This window comes from Vipera ursinii (genome assembly GCF_947247035.1).
Source record: "Vipera ursinii genome assembly, chromosome: 6".
NCBI lineage: Eukaryota > Metazoa > Chordata > Lepidosauria > Squamata > Viperidae > Vipera > Vipera ursinii.
In genome coordinates, this window is record NC_139515.1 from 30,870,473 (window position 1) to 30,897,947 (window position 27,475).

General features: G+C 40.6%; 1 protein-coding gene across 1 annotated transcript in view; it reads left to right on the forward strand.

Moving 5' to 3' along the window:
* Positions 1–1,407: 1,407 nt before the first annotated feature.
* Positions 1,408–27,475, forward strand: part of PPP1R3A (protein phosphatase 1 regulatory subunit 3A) — a 52,221-nt gene continuing 26,153 nt past the window's right edge. Inside the window, exon 1 of the mRNA XM_083366712.1 lies at positions 1,408–2,208. Coding sequence (XP_083222838.1) covers positions 1,412–2,208 — 797 coding nt within the window. The 5' untranslated portion in view covers positions 1,408–1,411. The remainder of the gene's footprint in view (positions 2,209–27,475) is intronic.

Sequence of the window (27,475 nt, forward strand, 5' to 3'; positions counted from 1 at the left end):
TGCCTTAATCTTCATTTGCTCCAGGCATCATATTAAACAACTTGTTCTTCATAACTGTCACTAATCAGTTATTGTGCAGAATACAATAATCATGTGAACATACTACCAATTCATCAGCTTAACCACTGATAAGGCACTCATTGGGACATTTCCATCACCTAAAATGTTTATGCAATGTAGCTTTCCAATAACTCTCTTTTCCTCCTTTTCTTTAAGTTTTCTATCTCCCTATTGCCCAACTACAGCTGTTCTGGCAATCACTATGATTAATCATGTAATTGTTGTTCATTGTAATTCTATCTGTAACATGTTCTACAATTATAGATGCTTTGACTTCTTGTGTAGTACTGTTGATTTTTATTAGTTTATAGCAACTTGAATTTAGTTACTTAGAAACTGGATTTGAACCTGTTAATGTCTTTCAAATATATTATGGTTGGTCACACAGTCAGCCAGTTTAAATTGTGTTTGGCATCAAGTCTTTCCCAAGGACCTAGGATAGGCAAATGTTGTTTGATGGTGTTACATCACAGGCTGTAAGCTTTCTCCAAGCTGACTTTCATAACTGACTGATTATGATTTTGCAAAGGCCAATAATATTTAAATGGTGCTCCAGAGGTTTTTGGGATTGCACCTAAGGTACCTATTAATATTGGTACTATCTTTGCTTTCTTTTGCCACAATCATTCTATTTATATTTGCAGGCCTCGTATCTTGTGATTTTTTCCCCAGTTCTTCCTCCTCTATTCTGCTGTTTCAGGTACTGCAACTTCCACTACTCAGACTTTTATTTTGTCTTTCTTATCAAAAGTTGTTAGGTCTGGGGTGTTATACGGCAGGTGCTTTATTATTATTCTAAATTATGTATGTTTAGTGTTCATTAGCATTGTTTACCAATGGTAAATATTGACTCCCTGCTTTAAAATCAGATATTCAATGCATGCAAGGTCAAATTGCATTTTTTATTTCCTTTGTAATTTGACACAAATATAAATCTCATCCATACTAGTGAACTTTGATAAATATCCCAGTGTGGGAGACTATGCTTTTGCTTTTGTGCTTTTGATTTTCCATCTGTTGTTTGTCATATTATAGAATAGTTATTATTTTATAAAACAAAGGTTCAGAACTTCAAATTAACCAAAGGAGAAATATCTTCACTATCATTTCTTTGTAACAGTCTTCTTTACAGGCCTTTGGAGAGTGGCTTATGTATCATATTAAGTCTTTATAGAAATCATAGACCAGCATAATGACCTAACATATTTAACAAGCCATTGGTCCTATTAATAGGCCAGGGTTCCTTTTGCAATGTCAACTGCAACAGTAATCCTTGTTTCAAATCACAGAGTTTCAAATATCAGCTGCTACTACACAGACTGCTCCCTTTCACTTTATATCAGAGAACCCAATGGAGTCTTTTGAAGAACCTGGTTATATTGGTAGGGAGAACTTATTAGAAGTTCCTACTTTAAGTGATTGTTTTTCTGAAGAAGAAGATGTTAAAGCTACACATCAGCATCGTTTCTCCCCTGGTCTCCGAAGGCGGAATTCAGATTCTTCTGAAGAAATGGAAGCAGAAATCCCCTCAACTATTGCAAGAAAAGTTTCATTTGCTGATGCATTTGGTTTTGATCTTGTATCTGTTAAGGAGTTTGATAGCTGGGATAATCCAACTACACAGCCCAGTGATGATTTAGAAGATGAAGATGTGCCTGTGGAAGAATTCTGTTTAACTCCACTGTTTCTAATTCCCACCACACAAGAGGAACTTTTGCAATCTGTGCGTGCACATAAAATATGTCTAGAATTTGTAGAGTTTCTTCCAGGCATAATATGTATGAAGGGCATAATTCGTGTTCTGAATATATCCTTTCAGAAGTTGGTCTATGTTCGAATGTCTTTGGACAACTGGCTAACCTATTACGACATCTTAGCAGAATATGTGCCAAATTCTTGTGATGGTGAGACTGACCAATTCTTATTCAAGATTTCATTGGTTCCTCCTTATCAAAAAGAAGGTGCTAAAGTTGAATTTTGCATACGATATGAGACATCTGTGGGAATATTTTGGTCAAACAATAACAATAAAAATTATATTTTGATTTGCCATAAAAAGGGAACTGCATCATCACTGGAGGATAATAATCTTCAAGAAGAAGTTACAAATAAACATATCAAAGGCTGCTTAAAGACAACAATGAACAGGTGAGATGCTTACTAATGTATTGTCAAAATTCTGATTTATAGTTTCCTATATTGTGGGTACACTAAATAAAATGTGATGTATATATATATATATATATATATATATATATATATATATATATATATATGTAAATTTTTACACAATTTTTTTACACAGATAATGAGTTGTCACAGTTGTGACTACAGCTTGTTGATGGCCTTAGGTTAGGCTGATACAGGCAATAAGATTTGGCCCGTATTTGGGCCTTGCAAGGTATTCTAAAATACTTAACAAATACATATATATTCTAAAATACTTAACAAATACACATATATATATATATATATATATATATATATATATATATATATATATATATATGTATTTATGTATTTATGTATTTGTATATGTATATGTATATGTATATGTATATGTATATGTGTATGTGTATGTGTATGCGTATGCGTATGCGTATGCGTATGCGTATGCATATGCGTATGCGTATGTGTATGTGTATATGTGTGTATATATATATATATGTGTGTATATATATATATATATATATATATATATATATATATATATATATATATATATATATATATATATATTTGTTTTCTGAGGTTTTCGCGGGTGTTTGTATGTGGATCTTTGGTCATTCGGGTTTTTTCCCACGTAGAATTGAAGGTGTAAGAGCAACGTTTCGACGAAATCTCATCCGTCATTTCGTCGAAACGTTGCTCTTACACCTTCAATTCTACGTGGGAAAAAACCCGAATGACAAAAGATCCATATATATACACATATATATATACATATATATATGCAAAGAAACAGTTGAGTGTAGAATATTACAGTGCTGATTTTCAAAATAGTATGAAAATTCATATAAGTAAATTTAAACAGATAAAACATCTCATTAATAGCTCTATGAAGTTAAGAATAGAGAAAATATGGGAACATTTGAAGAAATTTGGTTAATATTAATTTATCCATTCACAGCTCCTGGCTCTTTACACCAACTGTGTGACTTGCAAACCATGTGCTTGCAATTTGTTTACAGTTAAATGTGAAATCCAAACTCAGAACAAGGAATATTTCTGGCCAGATCCTACTAAAGAATCTAATGACACCATTTAGGAAAGGAGCCAATGGCCAAAGCAACTCCATTTTGATTAATTAGATGTTTTAGTTAACCAGATGTGTAAACCCAAGATATGCACAGTGATCTTCTGTGATCTGCATCCTGACTTTCTGAATTAAGCACATGAGTGTAAAGGAGATTGTAAATATGGCCAATGAAATGCAGTTTCAGTTTTCTGATGACTGAGTACCTGAACTTCAGAAGGTTCCTTATCAAGAAGAGAATTCTGTTACATGCAAACACTGTTCTTAAATTGATATTTTGCTTCAATTAGGGAGGTTGATGAGTGGAATAGCTAGTCTAACAGTGTTGCTAGCAACTTCTCTTCATTTAGATTTTTTTCACACCAGAAGAAAATCTCTGTTTAGACTCTACTTTCATTCCAGAGAATTATCATTCATTGAAAAACTGAGTTGCAAACTTACATTATTTCTATATAGTCCCCATATTCAAATTAGCTTACATATATGTTGAAAATATTTGAAATGTTTTAAAAGATTCAGATTACTTTAACATTTCTCTGATTATCAGATCCTCATTAACTGGTTAGTTTGATCAAGGCTAGGTGACTCTCCCTTCTCCTATCAGACCATTGTGGTCAGGAAAGCTCCATTTCATATATAGTTTCTAGGTTATATCTGTTCAGTTTTATTTCAAGGCTACATTGACAATGTCTAGGAGAGATTGCATTCTTCAAGTTCCAAATTTGTCAGGATATCCCACAATTTGTTCATTTGTTCAAATACAATAATTTTATATTTATGATTTTAAGCTTTAGTATCTGACACATTTGCAGAAATAAGAAATTATTCTAAAATATTCTTAATTGCCAGAAATTTATGATACAAATAAGTATATACAAGTTTTCATTTAGTGCATGACTAATAATATCAGGATGCATTGGAGGGTTCTCAGCCTACAATTCATGTAGGCTGAGAACCATAAATGAGCACATCTCACGTGTTTACATATCTAGACACAACAGTTACTCAAAAGTGATCTCAGTGCAGCAGAAATTACTAATAAGAGATGTTTAAAGCCCTCCTTTCCCTAACCCTAACTATAATCTTTTGCATTCTTTCTTTCTACCTCTTGACTTAAGAGTTTTGCATCTATGTCTATTTATTTCTAAGATAGAAATCAAGGCAAAAGCAGAGGCTCAGAAGCACTGTGTCTGTCCCTGAGAGTTTTTATATTTGCTGAACTGTTGAAAGAAAAACAATCAGGTCCAGTCCAAGCCAGGAATAAATAAAATGGAGGCTGTTTGGAAAGAAGATTCTTGTTTATTTAGTTGCCAGAAACTTCAGTGACATAGAATGTTTCTGGGGTGGCTGACAAAATGGAGTGGGAGTGGGTGGGTTTTTATAACTTCTTGGGGTTTTGTGTTTGGAGTTGTTCCTGTTCCTGTGCAATGTACTTTGACCTGAGCTTGAATGTGCCCTTTTGGTGTTCTAATGGTGGTGGGTTAATGCTATTATGTCCTAAAGGTCATGTTCCTGTCCTTGGAGTCTTTGTTTTTCTAATCCCCTCAGCTCCAGCCTTCTGTGGGGGCTGTGGCTGAAGGTGTTTTGCTTATGAATGGTGTGGCCCAGTCTTTCTGAATAGGATTGCCAAATCTGCATTTCTAAAGAGCTGGCCTGCTCAGTTTCTGCTTGGAGGAAAGGGAGACTGGTTTCTGCCTTTTAAGATTTTCTCCTATTATTCCTTTGGGAAAATATAATATTCTGTCTTTTTTTAATATCCCCCAAATATTTTCTTCTATGGGGGGAGGGTGGGGGGTTCTGACTTCCAACAATCCCCCCCCCTTTGTGCCATATAAGTGTTTGCACAAGATTAAGAATTGATCTGTTCAGGGAGACTTGATGGATGCTTCTATGGGGGGAGGTTTCCAGTATGAGGGGAAACAAGCCTTTAAACCATTAATGTAAAGGGGAAGGCACTGATAGACACAGCAGAAAGGGATCCCTGCATTGGCTCCCAAAAGAGGGGAGCTTTCATCTCATGAAGGTCTAGAAGCCAGGGCAAAAGTTCTGTTAGGTGGAAAAGAAATTTATAATGTGCAATATTCTGTACCAATTATTTTAGATGTTTGATGTCACTTCCTGTGAGCTTTCAGTCAGGTTTTCACATGTCCAAAAATTCCTCACAACCATGTTTTTGCCTCAGTACATAACCACTGGTTGCCCATTTTCAAAGGGATGCTTCCTGAACCTGCCTCAGCTCCCAATTTAGTGCATCCAGGTTTGTGATGTCCAATTAAGTTTAGCCAGTGTACAAACCAGGCTATTAATATTTGTTAAATTGCACACAGTGAGCCTTAGGCAGTGGTGGGATTCAGCCAGTTAGTACCACTTTGACAGAACCGGTAGCTACTTTTTTGTTCCCCAGGCCCAGAATGGACTTCCAGAAGTGGCAACCATACAGAGAACTGGTTGTTCACATATTTGAATCCCACCACTGGCCCTAGAACTCCCACTAATGAGACCCCAGTACAATATATTCAGGGCTTGGGTTTAGAAATCTCTTTCCTGCAACCTCTTCAGTGAGGGCATATGAATTGTAAATATCCTAAGGGAGCAGGGTTCCCTCCCTCATGGAATTTGCCAGAAGGTATGCATGAAAAGGCCTTAGTGCCACAGAGCAAGAACCAGCCAAGAGAGCTTTACATGGAGGTAGGTGAAGGGGATAGCCTCAGTGTGATTCTGAATGGTGTGTGTGTGCCTGTGTCTGTGTGCAGCTACCAATAAAAATATCCTGGACAAATTTTCCTCCCACCAGACAGAAGTCCAAGGCATTCAGGACTTGCTGTGCCAACCATTCCCAAATGCCATCCCTCCATGAATCCATTTGACTACTTAATTACAAATGAATGAGGCAAGAAAGAAAACCTTACAATGAGTTTCTGCCCTTCCCCCATAGCCTTTCCAGTTGTTTTCTGAGGTTTCACATGGGGGACAATGGATCCAGAACTCTGTCCTTTCTCTGCAGCTTTCACTGACATATGGGTGATGTAGGACCTATGAAGATCTGTTCCACTCTGGTTGCATGGTGACTTTCTAGTGGATGGCTGGATCCACTCGATCATTTGAGTTCCCTGGCTCAAATGAATGGAGGCAATATCTGGGTCAGTGTGCTCTGATTCCAAAGGTTGTGGGAGTCATCTGTGCAGGGCTGAAAGATATGAGAACAGCCCCCCCTTTCCCCTTTGTGGGTGACATTCCCAGGGGATGCATTGCTGGTCAGACATGATGAATGGAGAACAAAAGATAAGAATTAGAGAAGTGGAATGGAGGTATGTGGATAGCTTGCAGGCAGAGTTTGAAAAGATATTAAGGTTAACTTTACAGATGTTAAATAGACAGATGAAACCCATTTAAACACATACAATAAATGCAACAATGAAATGTTTCCTTCAAATGAACTTAAAACATTCCCACTTGTTGTTAAAAGCACAGAGAAGGCATCAAAATTTCAAAGGCAGGAAAAAAGGAGAACAAAGGGAAGGAAAAAAAGGAAAAGGAAAAAGCCAAATATACTTAAAAGTCACAATTATATGGAAAGGACAAAAAAAGAGAACAAGATGGACATTAAACCAAACTGTATCGAATGAAAAAGACTTTCAGCAATATATGGAAAAAGAAATGACTTTCTTTTTCAAGGAAAACAAAAAAGAAGATACCTCACTTCAAAATGTCTGGGACACGGCGAAAGCGTACATGAGAGGACTTGCTATGACTTATTTGGGGAAAAAGAATAAACAGAAAAGGCAAAATAGGGAAAAAACTGGAGGAACAATATAAGACACTTGAGAAAAAATTACAGAAAGATACACAAAACAAAAAGATTAAAAATTTAATGGAGCTGAACAAACATAAAATGAACTTAACAGGAAATGAAGAAGTGGCAATGAAAATAAAGGCAGCCAAACAAACCTTTTTTGAACATGCAAACAAACCAGGGAGATGGTTGACATATAAAATTAAAAAGGAGAAAGAGAAGAGATGGATTAAACAACTGGAAGAATTTATATAAGCAACAAACAGTTCCAGATGATAGGATAAAACAATTCTTGGAAGAAACAGAGATACCTAAAATACCAGAGAAATTTAAAAAGTTATTAGAAGGGAAAATAACAATGATGGAATTAACAGAAGCAATTAAAAGACAAAAAAATGGCAAAACACCAGGACCGGATGGTTTACCAGCAGAACTATATATTGCAGGAAGTGCTAGGCAATGTAATGTTGGAACTCTGTAATGAACTTCTCTTTGAAGTGAAGATACCAGATTCGTGGTCAGAAGCACTTATTACCCTGATACCAAAGGAAGAAATGGAAATGAAGAAAATAAAAAACTATAGACCAATTTCCTTACTTAATGTGGACTATAAAATATTCACATCAATAATGGCGGAAAGACTTAAAAAGTTTTTAAATGAATTTATACATTTGGATCAAAATGGTTTTCTACCTAAAAGACAGATTAGAGACAATATGCGAATTGTATTGAACACAGTAGAATACTATGAAACACATCTGGAAAAACAGATGGCATTGATGTTTCTGGATGCACAGAAGGCATTTCACAATGTGAATTGGCAATTCATGATAGGACAACTACAGACTATGGACTCTGGGGAAAAATTTATAAATGTAATTAAAACAATTTACAATAAGCAAGTAGCCAAAGTAATGATAAATGGAGACAAGATTGAGAAGATTAATATTACGAAGAGAACAAGGCAGGGATGTCCTCTATCTCCATTATTGTTTGTCTTGACATTAGAGGTACTAAACAGAAGTATAAGACAGAATAAGGATATAAAAGGTATGAAAATTAAGAGGGAAGAATATAAGCTACAAGCTTTCGCAGATGATTTAATATTTATCTTGGAGGAAGCACTAGAGGCAGGACCTGTATTAATAGAACAAATAAAAAAATATGGTGAGGTAGCGGGCTTGAAGATTAATAGAGCTAAAACAAAAATGCTAGTGAAAAATGTTACTGAAAAACAACAACAAAAAAGAATTGATGGGAAAGCTAGATATACAGATTGTAAAGAAGGTAAAATATTTGGGGATTCACCTGACAGCAAGATGCACAACAATTAAAGAAGATAACTATCACAAATTGAAAAGACAAATTGAAGTAGATTTGGATAAATGCAAAAATGTACTACTATCATTAATGCAAAGGATTGTGATAATCAAAATGAATATACTACCACGATTGTTGTTTTTGTTTTCAACAAGATTGGAAAAGAAATATTTCGAGGGGCTTAATAAAATAATTCTGAAATATATTTGGCAGGGGAAAAAGGCAAGGATTAATCTAAGATGCAAGACTCAGAGGTGGATTTGGTTTACGTAATTGGGAATTATATTATAAGGCTGCAGCATTATCATGGATGAGAAAATGGATCTTACTGAGGAACACAAGATTATTGACATTAGAGGGACATGATTTACAGTTGGGATGACACGCTTTTATATGGTATTGGAAAAATAGAATACATAGCTATTTCCAGAGACATAATACTGTATAAGGAATTCTTTATTGGTGGTTTGGGAGAAAATAAAGAGAAAACATTATTTGAAGATTCCAGATTGGCTTTCAACTAAGGAAGTGCTAATACACCCCAATATGTTTAATATGAGAAGTATCATAAGATATAAAGGCTTACAGACACGGGGGATCTGAAAACCAAACAACAATTAGAGGAACAAGGAATAAAGATGGATTGGTACATGAGAATGCAAATACAATCTAGATATGAAAAAGATGTTAAAATAGATGGTTTTAATTTGGGGACAACAGAGTTAAATGAAATATTCACGGGAACTGAGGAAAAATGTATAAAAAATGTATAGCTACTTACTACATAGGGAATTAGAGGAGGAGCAAGTGAAAGAGTCAGTGATAAAATGGACAAGAAATTTTGGATATACGATTGAATTAGATAGATGGCAGCAATTATGGGAAAGAAACTATAAACTGACAATGGCGACAGCGTATAAAGAAAATATGTACAAAATGTTTTATAGATGGCACATGTCTCCAGAAAGGCTAGCTAAAAAGTTTAAGGACAGATCTATGAAATGTTGGAAATGTCATCAAATACCAGGCTCTTTTTATCATATGTGGTGGACATGTGTAGAAGCTAAAACTTATTGGAATATAATTAGAACATGGATAGAAAAGATGATACAACAACGTATAGAACTAAGACCAGAAATATTCCTGTTGGGTATTTTACTAGAGAAATATAGCAAAGAGAAAACATATTTGGTTATTCATATAACCACTGCAGCTAGGATTGTGTTTGCACAAAATTGGAAAGCACTGAAAGCCCCCCCCTCCAGAGGGAGAGGTGATTGGGAAAATATTGGAATGTGCGGAAATGAATAGATTAACAATGATAATTAAAGATAAAACAGAGTAAGAGTATTATGAAATCTGGGGGAAATTTTATGATTGGGTAAAAAAGAGAATATGCCTAAAAGATATCTAACACTAATTTAGATGGAAGAAAAAGGAGGAGATAAGGAGGGAGACCCAGGCGACACAGTATTGGATAACCGGAGATAGTATAAATATTTAAAGTAGTATATACCGAGAAGGTCAGATTTATAGAAGTATTAACGTAATAGAATATTATTGTTATTATACCTAATATAGATATTGAAAATCTAGGGAGAGGAGTTGCTCGGACATTACCCCTGAATTGTTTCTGAACAGGAATGAGAAGGAAGAAAAGAGATGAGAGAGGGAAGAGAGTAGAGGAGGGGGGAAGGAAGTAGGAAAGTTGGAGGAAAAGATGAGAAGTGGGGAGAAATGGGAGGGGAGTGGTGAAGGAAAGAGAAGAGGAGAGGAAGAAGAGGGAAGTAGGAAAGAAAGAGAAGAAAGGGAGAAAGAAGGTAGAGAAGAGGGAAGAGAGAGAAGGAGTGTGGATACAGTGAAAGAAGAAATGGACGAGCAACACCAAAATTTACATGTATGTATTTATGTATTACGGTATATTTGTTGATATGTATGGGGGAGAGTTGAAAAAAATAAAAATGAAAAACTTCTTTATAATAAAAAAAGAGAGGGAGAGACTTCTAGTTTTGCGATGTAGACCACAGCTGAGGGATTACAGAGCTCCAACCCCATGGCTAATTTTGCCCTGCCAGGAGACCCTAAATGGGTCTAAAGTTACCCTGGAGAGGTGACGAAGAAAGAGGGGCACCCTGATGATCACAGAATGAAAGCAGTCATCCTGCTCAGTCTGGGGGAAGCCCTCTAACCCAACAGGAGAAAGGGCTGGCCATACCTCAGTGACCAGCCAAACTTGCAGCCGAAATCCAAAGGCACTAACCAAAACAACAGTGAACAGCGTGCTTGAAACGGGTGAGGAATTTGATCTTCTCTCTCCTATTTTGTATCTGATTTCCTGGAAAGGATTCCCCAGAAGCAAAAATCCTCCCAAAGAGAGAAGGGAGGGGACTACACCCCCACCCACCCATAGATGGAAGCAGCGAATTAAACTCTTATGGGGAACAAAAATATATTAATGAGATTAAAAATACTACCATCTGGATAAATTTGAAAACTAAGAAAACTATTAAAATTCCATACCTGAAAAAGTATAATAATAATAATTAATAACAACAACAACAACAACAACAACAACAATAATAATAATAATAATAATAATAATAATAATAATAATAATAATAATAATAATAATAATATAAAGGAGCAAATAACAGCTATAGCCAGGAAAATCAGTACATATGAAACTCGAATTGCAAATTATAGGCAGAACCTCCAATTTCAATCCAATCAGAAATGTTTCTACCAATCCATCAATGGAGAAATTGCAATGAATCAGTCAGTACCTGACAAGGAAGAAACAGTGCAGTTCTGGAAGCAGATATGGGATAACCCAAAGAAACAGAACAAGGACGCGGCTTGGTTAAAAGAGGTGGATGCAAATAAAACAGAAGTTGAAATGAAAGAACTAGCAATAACAATAAAAATTGTAGAAAAAAGAGCAAGGAAGATCAAAAATTGGGTCAGCACCTGGTGAAGATGAACTGCATGGGTTTTGGTTGAAACATCTAACTGTTATATACCCACTCACTGCCAAGCAGTTCAACAATATACTACAAGGAGGAGAAATTGAAAACTGGCTAACAACTGGGAAAGCCTACCTAATTGTAATGTATTGGGCCTGTTTCACTTGAACTGTACCACATGTCTTTGAATGCTGTTTGAGATTGTTTAATCAGGGAGTCTGTGTAGCAGTCGCTGGCTTCTCAGACAGGCAGTCTCCAGGACGACCATTGGTTGGCTCTAGGGTGGCAATAGGCTTCTTCAAACCTATTGGTCACCACCTAGTGGCCAGCAGTATAAATAGCTGCATAGAAGCCTTGGTTACTAGTTCAGTTCCTGTTATTCAATAAAGCATGTTCCTGTTTGAACTCTCTCGCCTCCTCTCCTGCTTGCAAAGAACCCAGTACACGACACTGGTGATGAAGGTGGAATCCTGCTTCTTCAGAAGAGCTGAAAGTCACTAGGGGGTGAGGCCACCCAATCGCCTGGCAGGGAACGCATTCCCCCCTCTCAGTCGGGCTAGCATGCAATGCTAGCGACCACCAGCCCTGCAGACCAGTCCCAGGGCCCACAAAGAAGCAGGACAAGGAAGATGAGAAGCCCAAGCCACGAAGACTTCCTGAGATGGCAAAAGTCAGAAAGCTTGAGGAGTTTGGTGTCACTCACCTGGATAGATGGGCGTCGTACATCCTGAGGATCAAAAACTACCTCCACGCCAACCAAGTCACCAAAGATGGCCTGAAGGTTGCAATGTTCCTGTGTGTCTGTGGGCCTGCATCCTTCAATATCACAGAGAACTTGGTTGCACCGGTGCAGCTGGAGTCCATAACATACGCGGACCTGAAGAAACGGCTCAGTGACCATTTCCAGCCCAAGTTATCGGTGATAGGTTGGAGGCACACCTTCGAACAGAGAGTCCAGCAGTCTGGAGAAACAGCAATGGAATTCATCGCGGCATTGAGACAAGCTTCACGTCTATGCCAATTTTCCTACTTAGAAGAAAGGCTTTGAGACCAAGTTGTCTGTAGACTTCGGAGCAGAGAGCTGCAGCAGAAATTCTTTGCAAAAGAGACTCTCTCACTCCAGGAAGCCTTGAAAGAGATCATGATGGATGAAGCTGCCACCAGGCCATGAAAGCCATGCAGCCTGCCAAAAGCACTCACCATGAGAAGGCCATCCACCATGAGGACGCCGAACTCCCAGAAGATGTCGACTGCAGCCACGAAGTGGACAAGCTTCATTGGCATGACGACAAAGAACAAGGGACTATTTACAAGGCAGTTCCCTTTCCTTGGTGACCGGGTTGTGGCACCTTCCACCAATACATAGACTGCAGGTTCTGGACAGCCATGTGTTGGGCCTGCGGGAAGACTGGCCACATCACTTCAGTCTGTAGAGGTTGACAGAAGGACCACCAATTGGACAATCCAATCAGGAGAAGTCATAGTTCTTTCTTTCAGGTAGGTCTCTAGGTTTCCTTTGCACTTTTTGAAATGTGTGATGCAATGCTGGGCTCAGGATCTTGCCTAGCTTAGGCTCTGAATTAACTGACTCAGCCTGCTCCTGTATCTCCTCAGGTGCCCTCTCTTCAGCTAATTTCTGGGGTGCCTTGATCAAGCGCTTTAGCTTCTGTATCTGAAAAGCCAGACTAATCCACAAAACACAGAAGAGCAAGCTGAATTGCTTTCTGTTATACTTTACCTCTATTCATTCAGGTTGTTGTTTAAGTACTTTTTTCACTTCTAGATATCTAGATATCAAGATGCCAAGAAGCAAACAATACCCCAATCAAGGAACTACCTACTCAGTCAAACAAGCTGCTAGTATATAAAAAACTTAAATGAATTACCTAGATTCCTTTTCTTAGCCAAGATGCTATTTAAATCACCTTTTACTATTTCAACATGAACAAGGCCAAATTAAAATCTGTCATAATAATTCTGTCTCAAAATTCCAACAATGATTGGAAACTGACCAAAGAGAGAAGCAACCTGGAATTAAGGAGACACTTCCTAACAGTGAGGGCAATTAACCAGTAGAACAGCTTGCCTTCAGAAATCATGGGTGTTCAATCACTGGAGATTTTTAAGAAGAGACTAGACATCACTTGTATGAAATGGTATAGTTTTGAGTGTGGGGCTGGACTAGAAGAATAGAATAGAATAGAATAGAATAGAATAGAATAGAATAGAATAGAATAGAATAGAATAGAATAGAATAGAATAGAATAGAATAGAATAGAATAGAATAGAATAGAATAGAATAGAATAGTATAGAGAGCTGGAAGGGACCTTGAAGGTCTTCTAGACCACTTTTAGGACATGACAATATTTGAGTACCACCAGTGCTTAGCAAGGTATCAAAAACTTGAGAAATAAAAAAACCGGGGGGTTGGATTTTGGGCTTTACTAGTTAGAGTCATTTGTTGTTATAGATATGGCTAGTTTATAATATTATGGAAAAGTAAAAAGTTGAGGTTGAATGTTAATGCTTCCTTCCTATTGCAAGTCAATGCCTTTTTTCTTTTCTTTTTCCTTTCTCCCCCTAACTTTTCCCTTTTTCTCTCACCCTTCACTTGCAACCCCCCTCACCCTTTGCTAACAAAAGCCTCTCACTTGCTCTCATTCACAAAAACACTGCTTGCACAAGCTTCTCTCTCACTCCATTCACTCACACGTTGCTCGCACAAGGTTCTCTCTTGCTCCATTCACTCGCATGTTGGTTACAAAAGCTTCTCTCTTGCTCCATTCATACACATTGCTTGCAAATGTTTCTCACTCCATTCACGCACATTGCTTGCAAAAGCTTTCCCCTTGCTCTCATTCACACACACATTGCTTACAAAAGCTTCTCTCTTATTCTCATTTACACACACGTTGCCCACAAAAACTTCTCTTGCTCCATTCACATGTTGCCCCGCAAAAGCTTCTCCCTTGCTTTCATTCACACACATTGCTTACAAAAGCTTCTCTTACTCTCATTCACACATACGTTGCTTGAAAAAGCTTCTCTCTTGCTCCATTCAAACATATGTTGCTCACACAAGCTCCTCACTCGCTCTTTCACTCACCCTTCACTCGCAAAGGCTGCTCACTCGCTCTCTCCTCACTGCTTCTCTAACAAAAGCCTCTTCTCTTCTCTTTTTCTCCATGTTTTTTTCTCTCCTACCAAAACCTGCTATAGTCCAAGATATATGGATTGTACTATGCAAGTCACTTTTTAGACACTGCTGCCCAAATTCTTTTCTGTCTTAACTAAATATTTCTTACAAAATTGCTATAAGATATAAATGGAATAATAGTATACTGCAATGTATCCTATACAGATTGCTATGTAGAATTGACCTGAAATGCTACCATAAGAAAATGCTATTTCTGCAGTATTTATTTCATGTTTTTATTATAGTACAATAGATTTGGAGTTCACAGTACACCAAACTACATTCTGGCCCCATATCACCATAAAGCCACTTCTCTCAGTTGTCTGGCCTATATTATTTGCCATGATGGAATCTTATCCGAGTCTTCATTCAGAACCTTGAAATTAAATGTATCAGCCTAAAGTGGGATTAGGAAACTGGTGATTGATTTCAGTGGGGCTACTACTCCCAATCCATTCAAATCAATCTGAACCAATCTGAGTAAGTGCAGTCTGCTGCAGCTTCCCAAGGCAATGGGAAGTTTTATTATTAAAAAATGTGATATCATAGTGATGACTCAGAAAGGTAAGATCAATTCTACAAATTTTATTGAGGAACTAAGAAAATGTGACAACAGTGTCCTGGATACAAAAATGATAGAATAGGAAATATACAGATATAAAATAAGTTCCATGTCCCATGAATAGAATCTCTAGTTTTAGACTGATTATGCCTGAAACAACATTTGTGTTCTTTTAGTAGTAGTATGGATTTAAGTATGCAAATTCCAACAAAGGGTTTGGAGAGAAAGGCAGGGAAAGCAGAAATGTCAAGGACATTGGCAGTAAAAGTATCTGTATGTAGTGGTAGGGTTATTCAGAGTAAGTGCAGAAATCTATTTGTGTCATAAGATATTTTGGATTTTGTTTTGGCAAAAACCAGGAACAATAAAAATATTCCAGATTTCAGTCCATCTGAAGTGCAGCTCACCATGAATATGCAAAATATTCAAAGCACAGTATATGTTTTGACTTCAAAACAATACATTTTCTGTTTTTCTATTTTCCATAGAAAGATGTCTTCAAATATTTTCTTCATTGCTATTTAATGTTTAATTATTAGTGATTCAATTCCTCATAGTCTAAGACAGCAGCCCCCAACCTTTGGGGCACCAGGGACCAGTTCTGTGGAGAGAGGTTTTTCCACAGATTGGAGGGGGCATGGTTTCATATGCTGCCTGTATTCCGAGGATGGAACTTCACTTGTTTGCACGGCCTGGTTTCTGGCATGCTGCAGCTTGGTGCCAGTCCACGGATAGGGGTTGGGGACCCCTGGTTTAAGATGATGTATCAAAAAATATTCTGATGGAAAAAATACAGAAAGAAAAATAAAGGTTATTCTGTATTGTGCAGAATTCATACAACATATATATGAGAAGCACATAAATTGTAAATTGTTTAAAAGATTTGTTTAAACTTTCTTTTTATTTTTAAAATACATTGGACTTTAGTCCTTAAGATTGTGCAAATACTTTTAAATGTAAAAACAGATATGGTGAAGCCTTATTATTAATCCATATTTTAAAAAAAAGTATAGATTATATTTACACAAATTTTTATCATATAGTGTATGCATGGATCATATATCACATGTTATTTCAATTCTTCCTCTTAAAGATACTAGATATAATGAAACAAAAGAAATAGCATAGATTTGTCTGTGCAACTAAATCTATCAATAAGCACAATATTAATATTGCATTTACATTCTACTTTGTAAATATCATAAGGGGTATCCATGTATCTTACACAAGTATAATTTGCTTCCTGAATTGAAGATCAAGTTCTCCTTGCCCTCAATTTTATACAGAAAATGCAACAACCTGACTGGCAGTTGAAGTTTAGTTAACAGAATAACAGAAGTGACTTTGGCAGTCCTTTAGTCCAACCCCCTTGTCAAGCAAGAAACCCTATACCATTTCAGACAAATCATCAAGGCATTTTAGAGAGTTGTCCAATCTCTTCTTAAAAACCTCATGTTGGAGTACTCACAACTACTGGAGACAAGCTGTTCCACTGATTAATTGTTCTATCTGTCAGAAAATTTCTTCTTAGGTAGATTGGGCTTTCATGTCTAAGGGAACACTAGAACTCAAAGGCTCCTGTTTTCTAACCCAGCATATTAGCCACATCATCAAATTGGCTCTCAAATATGGTTGATATAACAATTGTACTCCTTTCTGAACAGGGATAACCTAGCTCCATGGTGGCGAACCTATGGCATGCATGCCACAGGTGGCACACAGAGCCATCCCTGTGAGCATGCATGTCATTGCCACATACAGAGGGATGAAGGGCCAGGCTTCTCCCCTCCCCCTCTCTACGCATGTGGAGTCTGGAAACAGCTGCGAGAGTTGGGCGGGGTGAGGGAATCTATAAAAGGAAAAGTTTTGGCAGGAGAGTGAGTGAGCGACCAGTGGTCGGTTTCAAATCATTTAACAACTGGTTCTCTGCCTCGCCTTCCCTCCGTCTTTGTTGGGCTGGGTTGCTGGGGGCAGGAGGGTGGGGGTCATCAGGTCCAAGCTGGGGGAAGGTGAGGGGGTCTGGCTAGGGGGAGTGGGAGGGCCAGGATGCCTCCACGGAGGAAAGCCACCCCTCTGCTGGCCGAGCCTCTTATCCACACTGTGGTCACGTAGCATTGCATAGAAGGGGCACCGGGCAGGAGGGGGGCTGGCAGGGGAGAATCAGAGCCGCCATCTCCCTTCCACAGAGCTGTCCCATCAGCATGGGTGGAGATGGCCCAGGAATAGCAGGAAAGAAACCCTCACCTAGTGCGGGCCCAGTCTACATGGTGGCTCTGATGTAGGTGGCGGCTGCTGCTGCTGCTCCTCCTGCTGCTCCGAGCCCCTTGACTGGCCAACCACACAGGGAAGTAGAAGGCGGCGGCAGTGATCCCTGCATCGCCAAGCCCAGCTGGCAGCAGAACTGGAAGCGAAGCTGTGCTGCCCATCCTCGTGCTGATGGAGGCAGCAGCAGGGAAAGGTGAGCTGTGGTGCATGCCCACCCCTCCCCGCTGCCACCCAACATTGTCCCATATGCATGGCCTGGAGGCGCATGGGGGAAGATGTGGGGCAGCAGTGGCAAAGGGTGGGTGCACACCAGATCCTGCCTTCCCCCACCACTGCTTCCCCCACCAGCATGAGGATGGGTGGCACAGCTTCACTTTTGGATCTGCTGCCTGACACCATTGGCCCCTGCACACAGAAGCCAGTGAGCGCATGGGGGCCAACGGTGTCTGTCAGCAGCCACAGCATGCTAGCTGTGTTGCATAATGGTGAACTGGACACACAGCCCCATTTTCATGGGCAGAGATGGCCCTGGGATGGCCAGAAGGAAGCCCTTGCCTGGCCTGGACCCATCCACTCAACAACTCTGACAGGGGTGGCTTCTGCTGCTGCTCCAACAGGTCAACCATGCAGGGAAGCAGGAGGTGGAGAGGCAGCCAGGGGTCTGGAGCCACTTCAGCTGCTCGCTGGCAGCCCAATAAGGCAGCGGATCTCATACACCAGCTGCTTCCCTGCTTCCCTCTGACTGGTCGGAGCAGCAGCAGAAACCGCTCCCATCAGAACGGTTGAGTAGATGGGCCGGGCTCCTAGCTGTCCCGGAGCCATCTCCGCCCATGAAGATGGGGCTTCTGCCATAGGTATTTCTTTTGGAAATTCCAATAAATTAATTCTGAGACTGTGTGAAGATTTTCAATCCAACTTGTTCTTAAGTCCAGCAACTTCTGTTTTCTCCCATTCTGTTCTAGTCCTAAAAATAATAATAATACAAATTAGGTTAGTGGGATTTCTAAGTGCCAAAATACAGATAGTGTGTCCCCGCACACAGAGGCCAGTGAGTGCATGGGGGCTTACAGTGTCCATCAGCAGCCACAGCATGCTGGCTGTCCTGCATAATTGCAAACTGGCCACGGAGCCCCATTGGCGCGGTCGGAGATGGCCCTGGGATGGCCAGAAGGGAGCCTGGCCCATCCACTCAACGGCTCTTATGGGGGCGGCTTCTGCTGCTGCTCTGACTTGTTAACCATGCAGGGAAGCAGGAGGGGCAGCTGGTTCACAAGATCTGCTGCCTTGGGCTGCCAGCAAGCAGCCGAGGTGGCTCCAGACCTCCAGCTGCCCCTCCACCTCCTCCTGCTTCCCTGCATGGTTGACTGGTTGGAGCATCAGCAGAAGCCACCCACATCAGAGCCGTCGAGTGGATGGACCCAGGCCAGGCAAGGGCTTCCTTCCAGCTGTCCCAGGGCCATCTCTGCCCATGCCAATGGGGCTCCATGGCCAGTTCGCCATTATGCAGGACAGCCAGGATGCTGTGGCTGCTGATAGACACCATCAGCCCCCATGGACTGCTGGCCTCTGTGTGCAGGGGCTCATGGTGTCAGGCAGCAGATCTGGAAGTGAAGCTGTGCCACCCATTCTCATGCTGGTGGAGGTGGCAGTGGCAGGGGAAGGCAGGATCTGGCATGCGCCCACCCTTTGCCGCTGGTGTCCCACATTGTCCTTCATGTGTCTCTGGGCCATGCATATGGGACGATGTTGGGTGGCAGCGGGGAGGGGTGGGCATGTGCCACAGCTCACCTTCCTCCACCACTGCCTCCATCAGCGTGAGTATGTGCCACCTTCGCTTCCAGATCTGCTGCTGGCCAGGCTTGGTGATGCAGGGACCACTGTTGCCTCCTCCTGCTTCCCTGTGTGGTTGCCTGGTCAAAGGGCTAGGAGCAGTAGCTGAGGGCTCCTTTCCATCCATCTTGGGGCCATCTCTGCCCACACTGATGGGGCTGCCATGACGCAGGACAGCCAGCAGGCTGTGGCTGCTGAGAGACACCATCGGCCCCCATGCGCTCGCTGACCTCTGTGTTTGGGGGCCAACGGTGCCAGGCAGTAGCTGCTCTGGCCCCTGCCTCGTCTTGCCTTGCCCTGTGGCAATTGGCACACCCGCCCTGCCTTGCCCTGCCCCACCCCACAGGACGAGCCTCTCGCACACTGGCCCACCTGCCAGAGACCCCCTGAATCTCCCCCAACCCTGCCCGGCCCCCACAGGTGTCCCTCCCCATACCCACCACCACCATGCCCACCCATGTCAAGGTAAAAATCACCTTTGTAGAGGGCGAAGGACCGTGCTTCAGAGAATGCATGATGTGCAAGCAGGAAGGCAATAAAAACACGACGCATAATCTTACTAAATACCTTTTACTTACAAAAATATAAAAACTAAATATATATTATAAAGAGAGCTAGCTAGCTAACTACATCCTAACGTAACAGACAGTAACAGCAAAGTGAATAAAACAATAAAGATAAACACTGTGTGAACCTTTTCTAGACATGCGCACTAAACAGACTGAAACCATAACATTACTAGTCATATGAGATTCACTATGGTTACCAGATAAGTTATCACAACAGGTGCAGAGAGCAGGGGAAATGTACAGTTAGAAATGAACTTTGTGACGAACAAAAAAACGTGCAGTGACATTCCCCTTCTTTCATCAGCAAAGTGAAGACTCAAGTAAGGCACATCTTCTCACGCAGATACTCATGCTGGGCTATAGGAAGTGGTTTGTTCAGCATGTCAGCAATTTGATCTCGTGTAGGCACATACTGTAATGTCACAAAACCTTGTTTAACCAGTTGCCTTATGTTTTGATATCGGATGTCAATGTGTCTGGACCTTGAACCTGTAAAACGTGTTTCAGAAATATAAACCACAGATTCATTATCTTCCATCACTGTGATTGGTCGAATCGGATGTGTCCAGATATCTGTGACTAAAGCATCAAACCAGGTTAAAGAATTGCATGCATCAGACACACAAGCATACTCAGCTTCTGTAGAGGAACAAGAAACAAAATTCTGTTTACGCACATGCCAGTAAACAGGACAACCATTTAAGAACATCATGTAACCTGATGTACTTTTCCGTGACTTCTTATCACTCGCCCAATCTGAATCTGCATAACAACATAACTCTGCATAGTCAGTATGTGTTGGTTTAAACAACAACTTCATGTCTTTGGTGTGTTTTAGATACCTCAATAACTTTTTAACACATGTCCAATGAAACTGTTTTGCCTTGCCTACGTGTCGTGATAAAAGATTAACACTAAGTGCAATGTCGGGTCTAGTCCAAATACTAATATACAGCAGCGACCCAATGACTGAGCGATATAGTGTTTGATCTTCGAACTCAGGACTTGGTTCATGTGCCAAAATGTGAAAGTCAGTTTGCATGGGTATACTCACAGGCTTAGCGTCCTCCATGTTGCAGTGATGTAACAGTTGTTCAATCTTCTCTTCTTGTGTGAGACTAAACCCCTTCTGAGTTTTGGCAATTTGAACACCTAAATAAGTGTTAATACACCCTAAAGACTTCAATGTGAAAAACTTTTGTAAAGCTTTAGCAAAAACCTCACTCATCTGCTTATTTGGACCAATATAAACAATATCATCGACATGAACAAGAATTATCTCATACCTATTACTGGATCTTTTAGTAAACACACATTCATCTGTTTTGGACTTAATAAAGCCCATTGAATTTAGTTTCTCAGAAAGACATAAGTACCACATTAAACCAGACTGTTTCAGACCATAAAGACTTTTGTGTAGAAACCAGGTATCCCCTTCTTGCTGTCTGAAACCTGGAGGACCTTTCACGTAGATGTCCTCGTCAAGATCAGCGCGTAGATAAGCCGTTTCAACGTCGAACTGGAAAACTTCTAGACCAAGGATAGTTGCAGTGGCTAATGCAATTTTCACACTTTCAGTCCGCACTGTGGGTTAGTATGTATTTGTATAGTCCTCAGGATAACGTTGAGCGAAACCCTGGGCTACGAGTCTGGCCTTGTACAATGACCCACCATTCGGCTTCTCTTTGATCCTGTAGACCCATCGAGTACCAATAACTTTCTTGTTTGCTGGAGGGCTTGCAGGCGTAAACACTTGGAGTTTCTTTAGACTGTCCATTTCAGCCTTCATTGCCTCAAACCATTTATCTTGTTCTGATTCAGGAAGATGTTTGATCTGTGTGAACTTCTCAGGTGGAAGTGTAACATTACAAATCAAAGGTACAGGTGTTTTTGTTACTTGCCACAAATACCGTTTTGGGGGGATTCCCTTTGTGGTCCTCTTGGAACGTCTCGGGCCAACCGTCCATTCTTCTTCCGTGTCGTCCTCGTCTTCATCATTGTCACCAGCAGCAACATCGGTGGCTTGCAAAGACGGAACAGTAGGTTGAGAAGAACTCGTGGAAGGAACATTCTCCTGTGAATCTTGATCATCAGGTTGTGTGGCATCAGCAACATCATCTCTAGGAAAATAAACTCCAGGATCGTTAGAATGAATCCTGGACCAGTCAGCATCTTCCTCAAAAGTAGCAGATTGTGAAACCACAATAACATGATGAGAGTCAATGTATTAGCCCCATTTTGAATTATCATCAATGCCCATAAATTTCATCCTTTTTGCTGCAGCACCCCCTTTCTTTCTTTGGGCTAAAGGAATATTGACCATAGCATAGGAACCAAAAATATGGAGATGTGAGAGATCAGGCTTGTGTCCATACAACATGAAATAAGGGGTCTGATTTATCACACTACTCCAAGTACGGTTGATGATATGGTTAGCATATTTGATAACTTCATCCCAGTATGAAAGACTGAGGTTAGCATCTTCAAGGAGGCAACACATCATGGTTTGCAGAACTCCATTTCTGCGTTCTGCCACTCCATTTTCAGCTGGAGTATAAGGAGCAGATGTCTGATGTACTATCCCATTCTCACGCATCCAGTCCTGGAAACGCTGAGACATGAATTCAGCACCACGATCACTCTGGATTCTGGCAATGTTTACCTCGAATTGGGTATAGACAAGACTAGCAAAGTCTTTAAAGATCTGAAAGGTCTCAGATTTTTCTTTCATAGGATATCCATATCCATATCTAGAATAATTATCAACGATTGTCAAGAAATATCTTTTACCACCAAGTGTTGGTGCAAAAGGACCAACTATGTCAGTGTGTACCAAATCAAAAATGCGTGTTGACAGGCGTGTAGCGCGTTTTGGAATTGCTGCTGCCTTAGATTTGGCTTTCTTGCAGACAGCACAGTCCAAGAACACCTTACACCCCTTTAGATCCAAACCTCTTGTGAACTCTGGCATCTTCTTCAGAACACGGAAACTGGCATGACCCAATCTTCTGTGCCACTTATGGATACACCTGGAATGCAAAGGTTTACCTGTTAGTGAATTCTCAACATTAGCATTTTTATTAGGAACCCCAGGCTTGCTGTGAGCAACCTGTGTCTTTTTTGTATTTTTATCATTATTAGGAACCTTTGGAGTAGCAACAGGATCTCTCTCTGGGACGTCTCTCTCTGGGCCTGTGCTTTTTGGAACGTGTATACTTGCCTGCTCTTGCTGCTTAGACTTTGGTTTTAAATAATAAACACCACCAATCAACATGGTTTCAGCAACAATATCTCCGTCTTTGACTATACAACTTGCTTTTTCAAGATGGTGGACCTGAAAATGAGAAAACCTAGACAAATGACTCTGACTAAGCAAATTACTACTGGCAAACGGAACATAGTAAACATCTGGAATGAGAGCACCAAGCTCTTCAATATAAACAGTTCCTTTTCCCATGACCTGAACAGGATGATTGGAAAAAGAGTACAGTTCATGAAGTTCAGGTTCAGGCTCGTGCATCTCTGTGTAAAGCTCTTTTCTGTAGGTAACATGTAATGCTGCTCCACTGTCCAAAGTCCAAAGAAGTCGTCTGTCGTACTCTGGTTGAGGCTGTGGATCGTTGGTCACAACCAATGTGACAAGTGGAGCTTGTGGATCACGCTTGGAACCACGACCACGACCTTGTCGTCCACCTCTACCTCTGCCTCCTCTGGAATCTGTTCCTCTGGGCTGGTATGTGACGGGCGCTGGAACTCGTTGGGGACAATCCCAGGTGGCATGTCCCACACGATTGCAGATGTAGCATCTTGGCATCCTTGGAACGTAGGTCCTTCCATGGAAGGCACGCCTCGCTGAAGCTCTTGATGCAGGTGGTTCCCTTAAATGTGGCGCAGCTTGCATAAGTGCCTCTTCTTCGGCTAAAATTCTGCATACATGATCCACTGTGCGTTGAGCAATAGGCACTTGATTAATCTTGGAAATAGCATCTTTCCACTCATGATTCAAAGAATTGATGATAATGCTGATCATTTGAAAATCATCAATAGGATAGCCTTTTTCACCCAGTTCTTTTTAATACCTTTCATTTTAGTCAAATGTGCTCCAATATGTTCACCAGGTTTTAATCTGGAACCATGGAACTCAGACAAAAGCAAACATGTAAACTCAATTGATGTAGGCCGATAACATGTCTCTAACTGAGTCCAAATTTGTTGGGCAGTTGCATCTTGTGAAAACGTGAGCTGCAATTCAGTGTCCATTGACATCAATAATGTTGTGCATGCTCTATTATCCAAGTCCCATATGTCAGGAGTCCATGGCTAGGCAGGAGGATTAAACACCATCATGTGAGTACCTTCTCTGCGTAGCAAAAGTCTAACCTCACTGACCCATGCCCTGTAATTCTGTCCTGACTTCTTTCATTTTGAATCACCAGCCAGTGGTACAATGGAAGGTGTTTGATGAGGAATATACAATTGAGGTACTGGCTGTGCAGGTTGTGCAATCTGACCATAACCTGCAGGGGGCACCAGTGGTGTCTGTGCCTGGACATGCGGCAGTTGCATTGAAGCTGCCGGTAGTGTTGGTGCTGGCTGTGACTGTCTTTGAGCTGCTATTCTACCCTGGCCAGCAGGAGGCGCTGGCGCTGGGGCTGGTGCATTAGCATAACCTGCAGATGACACTGGCCTTCGCATATAAGAACCCGGTGGCAATTGCATGTGGGTTAAATATGGCTGTGTTCTGCCAGGTAGAGGGACTTGCATAGAAGCAATATTAACAGGAGAAGCAATAGTAACAGAAATCCTAGCACCATCAGGGGCTGGAGCCTCAGATAACGGCAGAAAACTTGTATCTCTGAGCAAAGATTCCTGCACAGACAGTTGCAAGAGTGAGAGCTCCAATTCATGTCTTAATGCAGCTTCACCAGTAGATGGTGCTATAACATTTGCTTCAGGCATCACTGTGGCTCTGTATGGCCTTTGGGACAGCCCATAATCATGTGACATAGGAGCCTCCGGTTCCCATTCGTCTTGCATGACACTCAATGATGGGCGTGACTTTGGCTTTGGGGAAGAAGGAGGCAATATGGCTTCTCCTTGTGGGTGTGGCAATATGGCCAGTTCATGCTCATAATTCCTCTCATATTGCTGAACCATTGACACATATTCCTTTGCCTGCTGCAAATGCTTTTCAAACACCCCAATTTGTTCACAGTAGCCTTGCATAGCCCTATCTCGCATAGTTTGCTTGGGGCTTGAAGGAGCAGAAGGAATTTTCTTCGGCTGAACTTTAGGTTTTGCTCCAAGCCTTTGCAATGCATCCTGAGCCCCTGGAGTGTGAACATTTTGAAAAACAGCTGCCAGGGAGCTTGGAAAAGTAGAAAAAGGAGTGACTGACCTTGCATCGTCGACAGGAGCAGGTGCGTCTTCTCCAAGGCGTGTGGCTGAAGCTATCGGAGTTCTTAAAGATGCCCCACAGAAAGACTCCTTTTCAGCCGTGGCTTCCTTCCTGACATGTTTCAGCAGTTAATCACCGCTGCCTCACTAGCACTAACTAACTGATAACAGCCGCAGAAACATGCATCTCCAAAAACATAAATCAAACCATCCTCGATACCAAAATGTCAAGGTAAAAATCACCTTTGTAGAGGGCGAAGGACCGTGCTTCAGAGAATGCATGATGTGCATGCAGGAAGGCAATAAAAACACGACGCATAATCTTACTAAATACCTTTTACTTACAAAAATATAAAAACTAAATATATATTATAAAGAGAGCTAGCTAACTACATCCTAACGTAACAGACAGTAACAGCAAAGTGAATAAAACAATAAAGATAAACACTGTGTGAATCTTTTCTAGACATGCGCACTAAACAGGCTGAAACCATAACATTACTAGTCATATGGGATTCACTATGGTTACCAGATAAGTTATCACAACAGGTGCAGAGAGCAGGGGAAATGTACAGTTAGAAATGAACTTTCTGACGAACAAAAAAAAAGTGCAGTGACAACCCAGTCAGCCATGACCACTGTGGCCATGCCCACCTGGCACACGGCAATAAATAAATGGGTTTTGGGTTGCAGTTTAGGCACTCGGTTTCTAAAAGTTTCACCATCACTGACCTATACCATCTAAGACAGGTGACTGTCCAGTCTCTTCTTAACCTCCAGTGATGGAGCGCCCATGATTTCTGAAGGCAAGCTGTTCCACTGGTTAATTGTCCTCACTGTTAGGAAGTTTCTCCTTAATTCCAGGTTGCTTCTCTCATTGATCAGTTTCCAACCATTGTTTCTTGTCCTGGCCTCTGATGCCTTGGAGAATAGTTTGATGCCCTCTTCTTTGTGGCAGCCCCTCTAGTACTAGAATACTGCTATCATGTCACCCATTTACTATTTTCTTTAGAGTAGGCAAACCCAAGTCCTGCAGCTTTTCTTCACTTGTTTTAGTCTCCAGGCCTTTGGTCATTATAGTTGCTCTTTGCCAAACATTTCCCAAAGTCTCAACTATTCTCAACATCTTTTTTCTAGTATGGTGACCAAAATTGGTTGCAATATTCCATGTCTGGTCTTATTAGGGTTTTATAAAGCGGTAGTAATACTTCACGTGATCTTGATTCCATGCCTGTTTCTACAATCCTGGATTGTATTAGCTTTTTTGGTTGCTGCTGCACACTGCTGGCTCAATAATCAAGTGATCGTCCATTAGAACTCCAAGGTCCCTTGAAGGTAAATTTTACATTTCTTTAATTTCTTCTGTGTTGATACATGTAGTTATTTGTAGATATTTTATTAATATTTCTAGTGATAGTAATAACTAAATAGTTTAAAGACTTATATACTATTGGAAACCCTAAAACTATGTAGATTTCCTTTTAAGTTTTCAGGATAGTAACAAAAAAATTGCTAAGTGCCTCTTGAAATTGTGATGGAATACAACACTTGACTGGAGAGATTAAGAAGGTGGAAGTGAGATCTGACCTTTTGAAACATGAAATGGAGAAGGTAAATAATTTGCTGGAAGCTGATTTGGACCAAAATGCAATTTTGGAATGTCAGATAAAACAGTTCCAGTTAAGATTTTGAGCTATTCCCAAACAGTCAGGAGAAGACATTGGATTAAGGATGTTAAAGCCCTGACTCAACTAACCAATTGGGAAGAAAAAAATATGAATCTAGAGATAGATAAAGTGTTTAGAGTAAACGCCAGATTTGCCACTATGAAAAGACTACCAAGAGATGTTGGTATGTTAGTTTCACTTTGTAAGAAGAACAGGAGATCTTGTTTTGGACTGCCATTTTAAATTGAAACTGAGAATGGAAAATGTGGATATTATTGTGCTGAAGGAAATCCTGTTGAGAATTTTGAGAAAAAGGAAAACCTATGCTTTTCTTACTGATATCTTAAAGAAGAGAAAGATCCCTTGGTTGGGACAAGCTTGAAGGAGTGATATTTATTTATCAGGAGCAAAGATTCAGATTGATTTTTCTATAGAAAAAACCAAGGATTTTCTGATTAGACATAAACTAATTTTAGAGTCAGCTGAGGATCTGGATGGAGACAAGGAATCTGCAGCAGAACAATGCCAAGAGGATAGTATAGAGATAGTGGTACAGAAATCTGCTACTTTGTGCAAAGATGGAGATCAAGGCTATC